Source organism: Leptonychotes weddellii, chromosome 13 (genome assembly GCF_054177405.1).
Source record: "Leptonychotes weddellii isolate Sample4059 chromosome 13, ASM5417740v2, whole genome shotgun sequence".
NCBI classification, from domain to species: Eukaryota; Metazoa; Chordata; class Mammalia; order Carnivora; family Phocidae; genus Leptonychotes; species Leptonychotes weddellii.
This window is the reverse complement of record NC_138381.1, coordinates 15228880-15241915: the sequence shown is the minus strand read 5'-3', so window position 1 is coordinate 15241915 and position 13036 is coordinate 15228880. Positions and strand designations below refer to the sequence as shown.

The 13036-nt window shown below is 46.0% G+C and overlaps 1 protein-coding gene across 12 annotated transcripts in view; it reads right to left on the bottom strand.

The window, feature by feature from the left end:
• Positions 1-6965: 6965 nt before the first annotated feature.
• Positions 6966-13036, bottom strand: part of ZNF532 (zinc finger protein 532) — a 104446-nt gene continuing 98375 nt past the window's right edge. For 11 of the 12 annotated variants that reach the window (XM_081801100.1, XM_081801105.1, XM_081801101.1 and 8 more), the window contains 3 exons: positions 12776-12888; positions 10610-10757; positions 6966-9016 (listed from right to left, as the gene is read on the bottom strand). In XM_081801100.1, the coding sequence (XP_081657226.1) occupies positions 8522-9016; positions 10610-10757; positions 12776-12888 (756 nt within the window). In that variant the 3' untranslated portion in view covers positions 6966-8521. The remainder of the gene's footprint in view (positions 9017-10609; positions 10758-12775; positions 12889-13036) is intronic. The other variant, XM_081801110.1, reaches the window with a different exon arrangement.

The window sequence follows — 13036 nt, the reverse complement described above, 5'->3', positions numbered from 1 at the left end:
AAAAATGGAAGAGAACATCCAACCTGGAGCTACCTAGACAAAGCAGCGATTTCCACCAAAAAGGGGACCTAATTTAGCACCAGAAACAAGGGTAAAGGAGTTGACTACTTCAGTTTCCGCATCTGTGAAATCATAAAATCATCCTGCCTCACGAAGTTGTTTTCCTAAGAGATTAAATGAGAGCTCTTAAGTCCTAAACAAATAGGAGTTTGTTTTAGAGCTCTCAGTTCCAAATGTATCTCCTGGGCTTAACTATCTTCCTATGTTAAAAAAAAAAAAGGGTGGGGTGGGGAGGCTTCCCAACACTAGAGGTTTAGGTAATTTGAGTATTTAGGAATGACTAAACGGGCTGGCTCAGTCGGTGGAGCATGCTACTCTTGATCTCGGAGCTGTAGGTTCAAGCCCTACACTGAGTGTAGACATGACTTTAAAAAATTTTCTTTTAATCTTAAAAAAAAAAGAAAAATCATTAGGGGTGCCTGGGTGGCTGAGATGGTTAAGCATCTGCCTTCGGCTCAGGTCATGATCCCAGGGTACTGGGATCGAGCCCCACATCGGGCTCCTGGCTCAGCAAAGAGCCTGCTTCTCCCTCTCCGTCTGCCTCTCTCCCTGCTCATGCTTTCTCTCTCTCTCTCTCTCTGTATCTCTGTGTCTCAAATGAGTAAATAAAATCTTAAAAAGAAAAAAAAAATTTTTTTAAATCACTAAACAGAAAAACCTCTGACACCTGAATTGATTTCCAACTCTGTTGTCAACAGTCTGTAATCACTGAAACTGGGAATGGTACAGCTCTTAGAATTCAGTGTTAAATACTCCATCTTTTGTCACCTGGCAGAAAAAACATAAATGAGCAGAACACACATCCATGTTTTAATCATTAGTAAAAAAACGATCTAAGATGATTTTAAAATACCACCTACATAAAAAGGAAAAAGAGAATCTTACTTTTGGATAATTAATAGCTGGGGACCCTTTGAATGTTCGTCCCAAACCCTGAGAAATGAAATCATGACTGATCGAGGTTCGAAGAGACTTGGTTGTTTTACGAAGACACCTGTAGACACCTGTTTCGTGCAATGCAATGTGTGGGGCGTAAAAATAGGACATGAAAGTAAATCACGCGTTCCCTTCCTGAAAGCAGGTCTTTATCGTTTCCTGAGGCAGCAGCAATCAGCTGATGCTGTTATTAATGCCACAGTCATTTTATTCAAGTAACTAGCTCTCCGGGAGAGAGAATCAGCTGCTCTTCAGCTGGCACTGGCTTTGAGGGAACAAGGATTTGTCTTCGCCGATGAGAGTAAGGATCAGCCTGCTGGGGAAAATAGAACCTGCCGTTGTCAGGCTGCAGGATGGACGCCTCTTCTGCTGAGAGGGAATGGCGATCGCAGATTTCAAAGCAGGCAGAGTCCCGCAGAAGCTCAGCACATGTATCCCGAGGATGACAGACGGTTGACAAATAAGCACGTAACGTCGGGGGGTGCTAAGTGCCAGGAGGAAAATATAGTGCAGGGGAAAGAAGTAGAGAGGAGGCGAGTGGCTGGGTGCCGCTGAGCGGGGTGGGCACGTTGTAAGCAAGGTGACCTGGAAAGGCCGAGAAGGTGACATCCGAACCAACGGGAAAGAAAGAAAAAGGCGCATGTGGGAATAATAACTGAGGGAAGAACATTCCAGGCAGAGGAAAGAGCCAGGCCCAGGCCCAGTGAAGGGTTGGGAACAGGGTGTGACAGGAACAGCTTGGGGGCGAGGGAGATGAGGCAGGACGTGAGGACAGAAGGTCGGCTGGGGTCTACATGGCTATGGACAGGCCCGCACTGGTGTCTCCCTTGGTTAAGTCTCTTCTAAAGTAACTGACACTGTCCCACTGCTTCGATGGTGTCTTACACAGAGGGAAGCGAGAGTCTAAGCTTTGAAGTGTCCCACCATGATGTGGGCGCTGCCCGGATCCCAAACAGTTCAGTGGTTCCTTGAAGGCAGACCGATTTTCTGGTGCACAGAGATGCCGAGGAGTGTCATCGCCACTGGGCCACCAGAATGAGTAAATTCAAAATGTCCCCGCTTCTTTGTGTCTTCCACTTGAGAGTCAAAGCAGGAGCATTGTTGTGGCCACCCCTACCCTGAGGGTCGGCTGCTGGGGGTCAGAGTGAGCTTCTGGTTTCCGGAGTAGGAGGCAAGACCCGTCTCTTGCGGAGACTCAAGCCATGGCAGACTCCCCAACCCTGGAAAGGGGTCAGATGCAGAACTGACAAAACCAAGGATAAATGTCCATTATCCCTACTTCGAGACACATCTTCTACCCTTTCCAAGACAGGGTCGTTTCCTTTGACACATGCAACTCCGCTTTCTCCTAACTCTTGTCAACATCACACTGTCCTCTCCAATCAGCAGATCTATGTCTTCCTTATTTAAAAAAAAAAAAAAAAATTATTCTCCAGAAATAACCAATCCAATTAAACTTGACCTGAAGGTCAGAAAATTACTCTTGGACTGAACCCACCCTTTCTGGAACTGAGTTAGAGGTGTGATGGTGGACTGTAATTATAGCACTCCCCTAGATAAATACATAGTCTTGCAACGGACTGTTTTAGAAACAGAACTGCCGCGGTAGCGTAATTTACAATTATAACTATAAGAAAAGCTCCAGGATAAGCAGCTTGCGATAAAATAGCAAAGCAAATTGAATAATCAGTTCCTTTAAATACTGTGAGACATTATAAATAGTGCTGTTTTGAGTCAGAACTAACCTCGTAAGTTGAATTTGGAAACTAGCAAAGAATATTTTCTGGGAAACGCTACTCTGTTTCCTTAGGTAAAAATAACCACTAAGGGAGGGGTATAATTCCAGGATAAACCTGGAGGAGCAATTAGAAAGAAAAAGTAAATGTGGAATCCAAAGGACTCTGCTGCAGCTAACGGCTAGCCTCTAGGGCATAAAATGCATGTGGCCAATGAAACAAGTACACAGCAGGCGCTTCCGAAATCATGTGCCAGGTTTCTATGATCATTATGTCTCCGTAGCCCAGATCCTTCATGCATCCTGCTCTGTCCTGCTCTGTGCCCAGCACACTGATATGAGAGATCACTGGGACTTTCTTGTCCTCTTGCTTCTATTTGGCTTTCACCAGTGGGAGGTGAGGGCAGGAGATCTTTGAGGGTGTCGAGACAGCTTCCCTATCATTTCCATCCTACACCCTCCTGGCTTTACCACAGCTCTGATCGAGGCCCTGTTCCATGGCTCTAGGTGCCCCCCCACCCCCTTCTCAGCAGGCCTGAGGGTGCTTAAGGGCTCCCCACCATCGCTAAGTCCTTGGATGCCTTGCTATCACTTGTTCCCAGTTGGCACTTCTGTAACAGTCCCTTCCTGAATTTCTTTGAAGTGAAACCTTTCTTAGTGTGCTGGTTGTGTCCTGCTAGGACCCTCATTCATAAAGGATCTAATGCTGGGCACTCCCAGATCTACCTTTCCAATGAAGGCAGTGAATGTAAATGAGCAAACTCCTAGAAAAAAAAAACAGGCCAAAATGATGGAAGTTGTATCATCCAATGTATTGGGTCCAGGAAAATGTTCATCAAAATCTACCGGGACAGTAGAAGGGAAAAATAGAGGTGAAAAGAGAATGTTCTATTTTATAGGGAAGACTGACAGTAGCCAGGTTTCAGATTGAGCCTCACAGCCAGATCATGTGGACCAAGGCTGGGCTATTCAAAATAAGAGATTTGCGGGGTGTCTGGGTGGCTCAGTTGGTTAAGCATCTGCCTTCAGCTTGGGTCATGGTCTCAGGGTCCCGGGATGGAGCCCCGCATGGGGCTCCCTGCTCATCTGAGAGTCTGCTTCTCTCTCTGTGCCCCAACTCCCTGTTCATGCTTGCTCTGTCTCTCAAATAAATAATAAAATCTTGAAAAAAAATAAGAGGGGCGCCTGGGTGGCTCAGTTGGTTAAGCATCTGCCTTCAGCTCAGGTCATGATCCCAGGGTCCTGGGATCGAGTCCCTCATCGGGCTCCCTGCTCAGGGGCGGAGCCTGCTTCTGCCTCTCCCCTTGCTCCTCCCCTCTTGCTCATGCTCTCTGTCAAATAAATAAATAAGTAATTAAAATTAAAAAAAGTTTTGGGGGTATCGGTGACAACGGAATTACAACTGGCTAGCCTAGAAGCTCCTAGCAGCAGAAAGAGGCTCTTTGCAAAGATGTAAGTTCCCACTGTCCTATCCCAAAAGTTTACAATGAGCTCTTGAGGGATATGAGGTTCCTAACTGCAAGAAACTCAAAGTAAACAAAGAAGAGTCAAGGGTCAATGTAAGCAAGGAGTGAATTGTATAAAGTAGGAGCCAAGTTTTTAAGGAAACAAAATCCAGTTTCCTTATGTAGAAAATGTACATTTAGACTTAAGAGCTCCAATAGGGGACCCTTCCAGCATCTGATTCCCAAGTGACTGTGTCTTTTGTGTAACATTTATAAATGTCACAAGCAGCTTTCCACATTTAGCACATCCCTCGTTATTCTCAGACCATTCTTTGGGAGAGACGAATGGTTCCATTAAATCATATTTTATGCAATTCTTCAAACACATTTTCCTTTTTGCCCCCTTCCACTTAGGCATTAAAAGAAAAAGAAAAAAAACAAAACAGTGCTCACAGGATGACGAATACGTTAACATGAAATAATATATTCATCTTGGCCAAAGATTCCTACCGTCAATTTCCCTGTTGGCCAGAGGGACGGAACTCACAAGCCCACTGACCTGGAGCTTCTGGATGGAACAGTTGTTCTTTGGGGTACTTACTAAAGCAGGAGCCAAGAATTGGCAGAAAATGTGTTTGGGAGGAAGAAGTGGTCTACACCACGTAGTCTGAGCCAACATCTTCCTTTTTCTCATTGTCATAGTCTTCATCCCCTTGTTGGTGTTCTTCTTTATGCATTACTGTTAACTCAATTATTGATAAAATAAAACCATCCAACCACATCCTCCAGCAAAAACGTATCTTGAATGCATGTCTAAAGTGCAAACTTCCCCCAAATTAGCTATAATCTTGACTTTCCTATTTCTATTTAAGTCATCTAAACCTTGAAAAAAAAATTCTAAGAAACCACCTTAAGAAGTCAGATTCCTCTATCTCTGTGTCCCACAATCCTCTTGGTACTACTTCTGAAATGCCCCCCTACAACCACAGCTTCTTTCCAGGCCTACTCTCACCACCCTGGGTTAAGTTTTCCTAAAGACCATGGCTGGGCGAGCACCACATCTTTACCAATTTAAACGTTATGACTGTGACGGCTGTTTATGCTGCTCAAATATGTGCAGCCTTCGTCTCCTGGGCACATTGTAGGATTGTACTTCCAGGCTCCTTGTGAGGAGGTGGGATCATGGGACTGGTTTTGGCCAATGAACTGTAAAGAGTGACATCTGTCACTTCTAGCCAAGAGCATTTAATTGCACTTTCCCTTTGCCAGAGGAACCAGCAATTTTCTGTGACAGTGGGAGGAAGGGGACAAGGGGATTTGGAGCTATGTCTCCAGTCAACCGACAATGAACATCAAATGTGACCAAGAGATAAGCCTTGCTGTTTTAAGACACTAAGATTTAGGGTTGTAACCACAGCATAACCTAACCTGTCCTGATTCATACACTCCCCCACCTTCCATCCTAAATACTGCCACCGACTAGTCTGGTTCTATCACTTCCCCGTCCAAATAACTCATCTCTATCGGAGTACAAACGCTAGTCCATCATTCAAGGCTTTTTACATGTTGGCCTAAGCCTACGCCGTAAGCCTCAGCTCACTCAACATAAGAAACGGGCTCCCTAAGAATTCATGGAGCATGCCCCAATTTCTGCCTTTGGTCTGAATATATCTTGTTTCTCAAGTGCTCACATCCGCAATTCCATCTAGATCCACCGCTAGTGAAGAATGGGTAGAACCCACACAAGTTCCACTGTGGATTTCTGCTCAGCACTCAACCTAGTCAACCCAAGTATTCACATCTTTCACTAATGGCTAAGAATTTTCCGCATAGCCTCTTTCTGTTCTGTTCCCTCTTTCTGGAATGGCTATGAATCCTGTTATTTTGTCCTTTTTGACTTCTAATTTCTTCCATAGATTTCATCTCCTCACCTCTGTGCTGTATTCCAGGTAATTTCTTCACGACCTATCTTCCAGTTCACCAATTCTCTCTCCAGTTGAACCATCCAGGTTTCTTCCCAGGGCGACAGCCTTGTGTGCCGTTTTTCTACTCTGGATTTCAATTTCTTCTTCATTTTGGATCTCAGGGCATTCTTTGAAACTTTCTTGGATGCTCAACTGAGCGTTTATGGATGCTAACTTTATGCTAGCAAGCATTTCTGGGTACTTAAGAGTAGAGCGACTTTCACTTTATCTGATAAAAGCCATAGTGCCACAAACAAAAATTCTAGTGTCGTGTTTTGCACATACTTTTTATTTGTTGAATAAATGAGTATTTGTCAATATGTACATAAACACATAGAGCAAGCACTAAGATTTAGAGCAAGAATATCTGGATTCTAGTACGCCAAGCCATTTACCCACTGTGAGGGCTTAGGCAAAGAACTGAATCTGAGCTCAGCTTCCTCAACTGTAAAACTAGACTATTTTAAGACCCGTGCAGCCCACCACACAGGTTTATTGCAAGGTTAAAATGCAGAAACAGATGACAGTGCTATGAATACAACTTAGAGTAGTACAAGTATAAATATAACAAGTAACAGCAATTGAATTTCAAGTGTAGGAATACTTTATCACGCCCTTGCATTATACCCATGAATTGATGGGAGTTGACGAGAAAGTGACAGAAGAGCTGATTGCTCATGAGAACGAATATGCCGTTCTTCGGGGGGGAGGGAGGGGGGAAGAATTCTGCAATATCCTGTAGCCTGTCCCTGCCATTAATCACTTCCTCAACTTCACGGAGATGTCAGAGACCACCATCAATAACTCTCACAAAAGCGCAAGGGCTAATGTCCCACGTTTATTTACATATGAAATGTGTTTAATACAGTTATGATGGATGTAGTGCATAACACCTGACAGCAGCAAGACCTTTTGAGGAACCGAACGTTGACTACAGTATATCATGCAAGTATCTATATATACACAAATGAATTTCTTTTCTTTAAAAAAAAAAAAAAAGTACAAAACATGTTTTAGGGATAAATACAAGATATAAAATGCCAAAGAAAACACAAAAAAACCAAAAACTGAAAAATAGAGAACTCTCCCAGAGAACTATAAACGGAAGGGACAGAGCAGTAGCCCTGCTGCGTTTCGATGAAGCAGAACTCCTGATATTGAAGATACTTATTGAAATGACCGAACTGAAGCCTGGTGGCTCAGTGCGTGACCGCCCGGCCAATCGCGACCCGCACCTGCTGCATTGATAGGTCGGTGGCAGAAGCTGTGCATTCCAACTCCAAGTACCAGAATGTTTAGCAGTAGCACCCAGAACAGGAAACGCCAGCTCTTTAGACAGCAAAGGGTTAAGTCAACTGTGATTTCTTTTTTTTTTTTTCCTGTCAAGAGCCAGAGAAATACTTGGTATTTTTAGTTGTGTCTTTGTAAGAGTTAATAAATTACGTGACAAAAGACTCGACTGTAGAAATCTGTCGGTCTAACTACAGATGTGTGACTTTTACAGTAGTCCAGCCCTTTTGTGACTTGACCTTGTGCTCTTTCGGCCAGCCTTGCAAAAATCTGCCCAGAAAACCACCGGCCTCTGGGTTTTCCCTTTGGAGTGCCCTTCCTTCCCCATTCTACCGTGGAATTAGGGAAATGCACGCTCCTTCCTGGCGTTCTGGCCGAAGTTTTTAATCCGCCGCTGGGGAAGAAGCTACCTGCAGGGCTGGTTTCAACACCGTTTGGCATGGCCTGGAAGAAAACGCCACATGCTGGGATGCAGTGACACGTCGAGGTGCACTCACCGACTCGGAGCAGGCACGTTGAGGGTAATGCTAAGACACTTAAAAGTCCCTAGTGTTTCTGAGACCCACAATACCTACAATTTACGTAGTGAATTCTAAAAATTAAAAACACTAAAAAAGGCATTATCTTAGCCTGGAATTAGTAACCCATTCAAATCGGTAACATACAAAATGGTTTATTTGAATTCAGGAACTGCCCCTGTTACTAAGAACTCTGTTTTAAAAGAAACAGTACAAAAAGAAAAATTCTAACCCAGGAAAAAAAAAACAAAAACAACAATAATCAAAAGACACCAAAAAACCAAAAAAAGGAAAAAAAAAAACCTCAAAACATTTTCCACTAAATACTGATACAAACATGTAACAAAGAGTATAAAAAGTTATTCATTTAAATATATACAAACTCTTTTAAACTCAAATACTGTTTTAATACTTATCGAGGATATACACGACGAGGTGAAGGTACACTCAAAGAGAATATATTGCAACAGCCTAGACAGTACTGTTAACTCTATTATACTGCAAACTTTCTGTAACAAAAATGTCTCTTGTTTTCCAATGTGGACAGGGATTTTCCTTACGGAAGGGCTGTGGCTATTTCTCGGCTGAGCTCGCTCTCTTGGATTTAATGAAGGCCATGCCGTGTGTCCGCATGTGAGCATTTAAGGCAGCTTCAGTTTCAAACGTTTTTGCGCACACTTTGCACTTTCGGTCTGACCCCGCGCCGTCGGGCGACTCGTCCTCGGGGCTCGGCTTGTTCTCCTGCTGGTTCTCTTCCCCGGCCCCGTTCTGCTTGGACACAGGCTGGGGCTCCTTCAGCTTGTGCACGATGAACAGGTGCCTGGACAGGGACACGTGCGACGTGTAGCAGAGGCCACACTCCCGACACTGGTAGGAGGAGCCGTCCGACTTGTGTTGAGGGATGTGTTCGTGGAACTGCAGGAGGTTTTCAGTGGTGAAGCCGCACACGGCACATTTGTGAACCTTGAAAACGTTGATCTTCAGCTTTTTCAGTGGTTGGGTAATTGCCCCTCTGGGAGGTCTGAACTCTAAAACTGGTTCTTCCAACTTCCGCTTGGGGCTGGGAACCTTGGAGAGAAAAAAACAAAGCGGACGACACAAGTGAAAATGGTTCTGCCCCGCGGGTGATCCATGACCGGTTCTCCCCGGGCCTTAGAGCTGCGAGGGCAGCGAGGACTGTGGGTTTCGGGATTCGGGGTTTCCTACAGCTGCGTGTCTGCTCCCCCAACTCCTGCTCCCCCGGGGACTCCCGCCTTTCATCTGCTCCACACACGGGACCCGAGCTCCTGCGTTCCCAGGCACCTCGGCAGCCGCGGGGCCCAGAAGCGGACAACCGAGTCCCTGCCTCCCCGGAATGCGGGCTCCGACGGAGCGGGATGGAAAACCACAAGCCAGGAGATCGCCGTGGGTCGGACCCCCAGAAAACAAAGCAAGGCGTGGAATGGGGATGGCACGCGGAGGCAGGGGGTTTGTGAAGCTGCCCGGCACAGACAGGGATGGCCCTGGGGACCGTGGCACCTGAACCGAGGCCTGCTGCGGGGAAGGCGGGGGTCCAGGCTCGGAGCCCAGGCGGCAGCTGGCCTGGGGGCCCGAAGGGAGGCCGGCGGGGCTGCAGCAAAGCGAGCAGGTGTGCAGAGAGGATGCGGGGGGGCGGGCAGGGAAATGTCGGGGCTTCGCCTCTTCTGGGACTGGCCCGGAAGCCGCTGGAAGGCCCCCCAGCTGGTCCAGTCCCCGAGCTCCCCTGCACACTCCCCTTCAGCACACGGCTCACCCACCGGCCATGCTTTTCTCCTTCCTTTCCAGCTTTCTAAGTCTGACGCCTCACACTTCCAGCTCCCCGAAAGTCCAAGCCGCGGGGACACTCCCTCCTCCGTGCTCGGTGGCCCATCTTTTCTGCCCCGTTGACAGGGCACCACTCACACACAGCGCCTGAAGCTGCCCCTGCACAAAGATTCTTCAATCCCGTCCCAACCCCCCACCCCCATCACTCGAGGGGAAAAGATTGCAAATTCAGTGCGACTCCTGTCGGACTTGTATTCTGACTAGGCTTTACTCAATGATATCCTCGGGGAACGCACACACAGGCTGTTACCCAGGCACATTCCAGATGCAGCCCAGTGCCGACGACAGCAGAATCTCCCTAAGCGTCTGCCGGACTGTTCCCTCCTCTAATAGCACTTGGCACCCACATGCCTGATACACAGGTTAACATATATACTGTTGTCTGAGTCAGGTTCACTACCCACTGACCTGAGGACAAGGCAGAGATTTGTGATTTTATTTTTTACTATTACAAAGTGAAACGAAGACGAATCTCTTCATTTTTATTAGGTACCTTTCACAACCAATATACTGCCAACAAGAAAGAACCTAGCTTTCTACATCCCTTCTGGCTAAGAGACCGTTTACGGGAGTCCACACAAAATTCTGTAATTTATATACGTAAGTAGATCCCTCAGGCTGTTTCTGGAAAGAGACAAAAGAAACTTAACACCTTTTAGGAGCAAGATGAAAGATCAGAATGGGCGTGAAGGGAGATGACCTATTATTTTATACCTTCATGCACAGGCTTGGATTTAGAGAAATTTACAGTGAAGAGCATGAATGGAAAAAGCAAGTCAACACAACGTCACTGTAAAGAGAACATCTGCAATGTTTGACCTTGGTATCTTCTTTTATTTCTGTTTCCTCCTCATTGGTGGCTTCTGTCATTTCTTTCAAGTCAGGATCCTTAATACCGTGCATGAGTTGGATATGTTTCTCCAGCATCAACCGTTTCGTAAAGGTGCGCCTGGAGTCTGGGCAGTGCCTGTGAAGCAAAGACAAGGAGGTAACCTGCCTGCTGGAAAGCAACCCACGCTCAAGAGCACGCTCGTCAGGGAAAGACCTCCACCAGCAAACAGGACGCTCCGGGGGGTCAAGATGATCTGTATGAATACCAATGGTCTAAAATGAAATAGCAATTTCGCTATGAATCGCAGTTTCCAAATTTGTGAGCAAAATTTTTGTGGTTTTTGTAAAAGGCTTTCTTTCTGTCACTTTTTTGTGTCCTTATGGGACCAGCCTAATTCGGTTCAGATGGAGTATTTCTCGTCTAGGTTTGGTTAAGGTATTACTTAATTTATAATTCTAGAGAGCTTTAATTTTTAAATAGAGAAATATCAAATTTCAAAAGTTTTCTTTACAATGACTCAGTGTTCTCTCAGAATTTATGTTATAAGAGATACTTTAGTACGAAAAAAGTCCCTCGCTGATTCCTTCACGTGGATGTTAATTATTCCTGTCCACTCTGCCATAACAAAGAGAAGACAGGGTGTCTAGCCCTGTCAAATTCCTCACCAAGGCACAAACATGGTATCACAGGGTTAAAATGTAGGAAACTGAACAGATATCCACCAAAACAGGTCAATCTTTTAAGCTTTCACTTCACCTTGTGTGTGTGTGTTGGCGGGGGGGATCCCAAACCTGCACATTATGGGCAGTTTTTCCTTTAGAAGATACGAGTTCACCATTTTCTTAATGAAACGGACAAAAGGAAAAAAGTTAACGACCATGGTGACTATGGACGCTGTAAGGCAGATAAGAAGAAAACCGCTGCAGTGAATGAGCGTGAACAGCACCTCAAGGTCTTGTGCAGAATCAAAAGGCTTCTGGACATTCTGTAATGACTGGCCCCACACCCTGATGATTTTGTGTTCGAGACCTGCTACGGGGCAGCATCGGGAGCCAGCACCAACACCAAAGAATAAAGGAAACCAGCCGGACAATCCGAGCATCGCTCGGCCTTACAGTGACTCCCAAGAGAAATCCACAAACCTAGCTGAGGAAGGACAAAGCCATACCAGACTCTCAGCCAGGGCTTCCTTCTAAGTTCTCCGATCCTCTCAATGCAGTCTCACACGTGCAGGCCTTAGTCACAGAATGTTCTCATCTCACCAGAATCACTCCCAGCTTCAATTTCACCGAAGGAGAGCCGATGTCCCAGTTTCTCTACCCGAGAAACTTTCCCTGGCTAACCGAGAACACCGAAGCCCCGCCAAACTTACAGCCAACCTTCACGAGCGTCCCGAGCCGCACCATACCCTGTGCCCTGCTCTGATCATGCCACACGATACACGCAGCTACACGGCTTGTGTGCCTGTTAGTCTTCCCTTTTACGAGAAGTGCCTGACAGTAAGTAACCCTGTTGTATCAATTCACCCCCGCCCCGAGGCATGCTCTGGTTGAGTGGGTGATAAAGCTTTTCCACCAAGGCTATATAACAAGTTCTGATTCTCATATACAGTGAAGGAGCTTGTGGCTGTCCAGAGTGGCTCGACCATCCACTTGGCGTCCTCACCCACTCAATTCCTTGAATTTGGTCTCTTAGCCAAAAGCGTGTGCCGAGAAAAGGCCACCCTGCATTAGAGAGAGAGGCCAGCCTAGGACTGACTCCATGACCGGGCCCTATCAGGGTCTGCTCTGAACCAATCAACTGGACAATCAAACTGCCAAGGAGTGTTGGCAACTCCCTGGGCATACAGTGACCAAAAAGCATCTCATTCACATGTGCACCTGCAAATCAATCACTTCTCCAAAATGCTCAGGTACCTCTGGACAACAGGTAAGGACCCAGGAACATACACAGGGTAGGCAAGAGGCTACTGCTGTTTATTTTACTATTTTTTAAGTGTTACAACCCATTCAAGAAAACAGAATATAGCTGAAAACTGAAAATCTATGAACTACAGCAGAGAAACGGAAGTTAACGGCAACATATGAAAACTCTAGGGGAAGTTCCCGCCTCCTCCTTTCGCTGCGCTTCCCACAGTAGAAATCACGACTTACGAGCAGGTATAAACTTTCCTGATGCCTTTGTGCTTGATCCGATTGTGACGGCACAGGCTGTGTGAGGAGCTGAAAGATTTGTCACACTGGCGGCAGGGATGTTTTTTCATTTGCTTCATTAGGAGAAAAGAGAGAGAGAGTCACTTAAGAGAACAAAACCAGAATCGCTTTAAAAATTAAGAATGTTGGGGCGCCTGGGGGGCTCAGTCGTTAAGCGTCTGCCTTCGGCTCAGGTCATGATCCCAGGGTCCTGGGATCGAG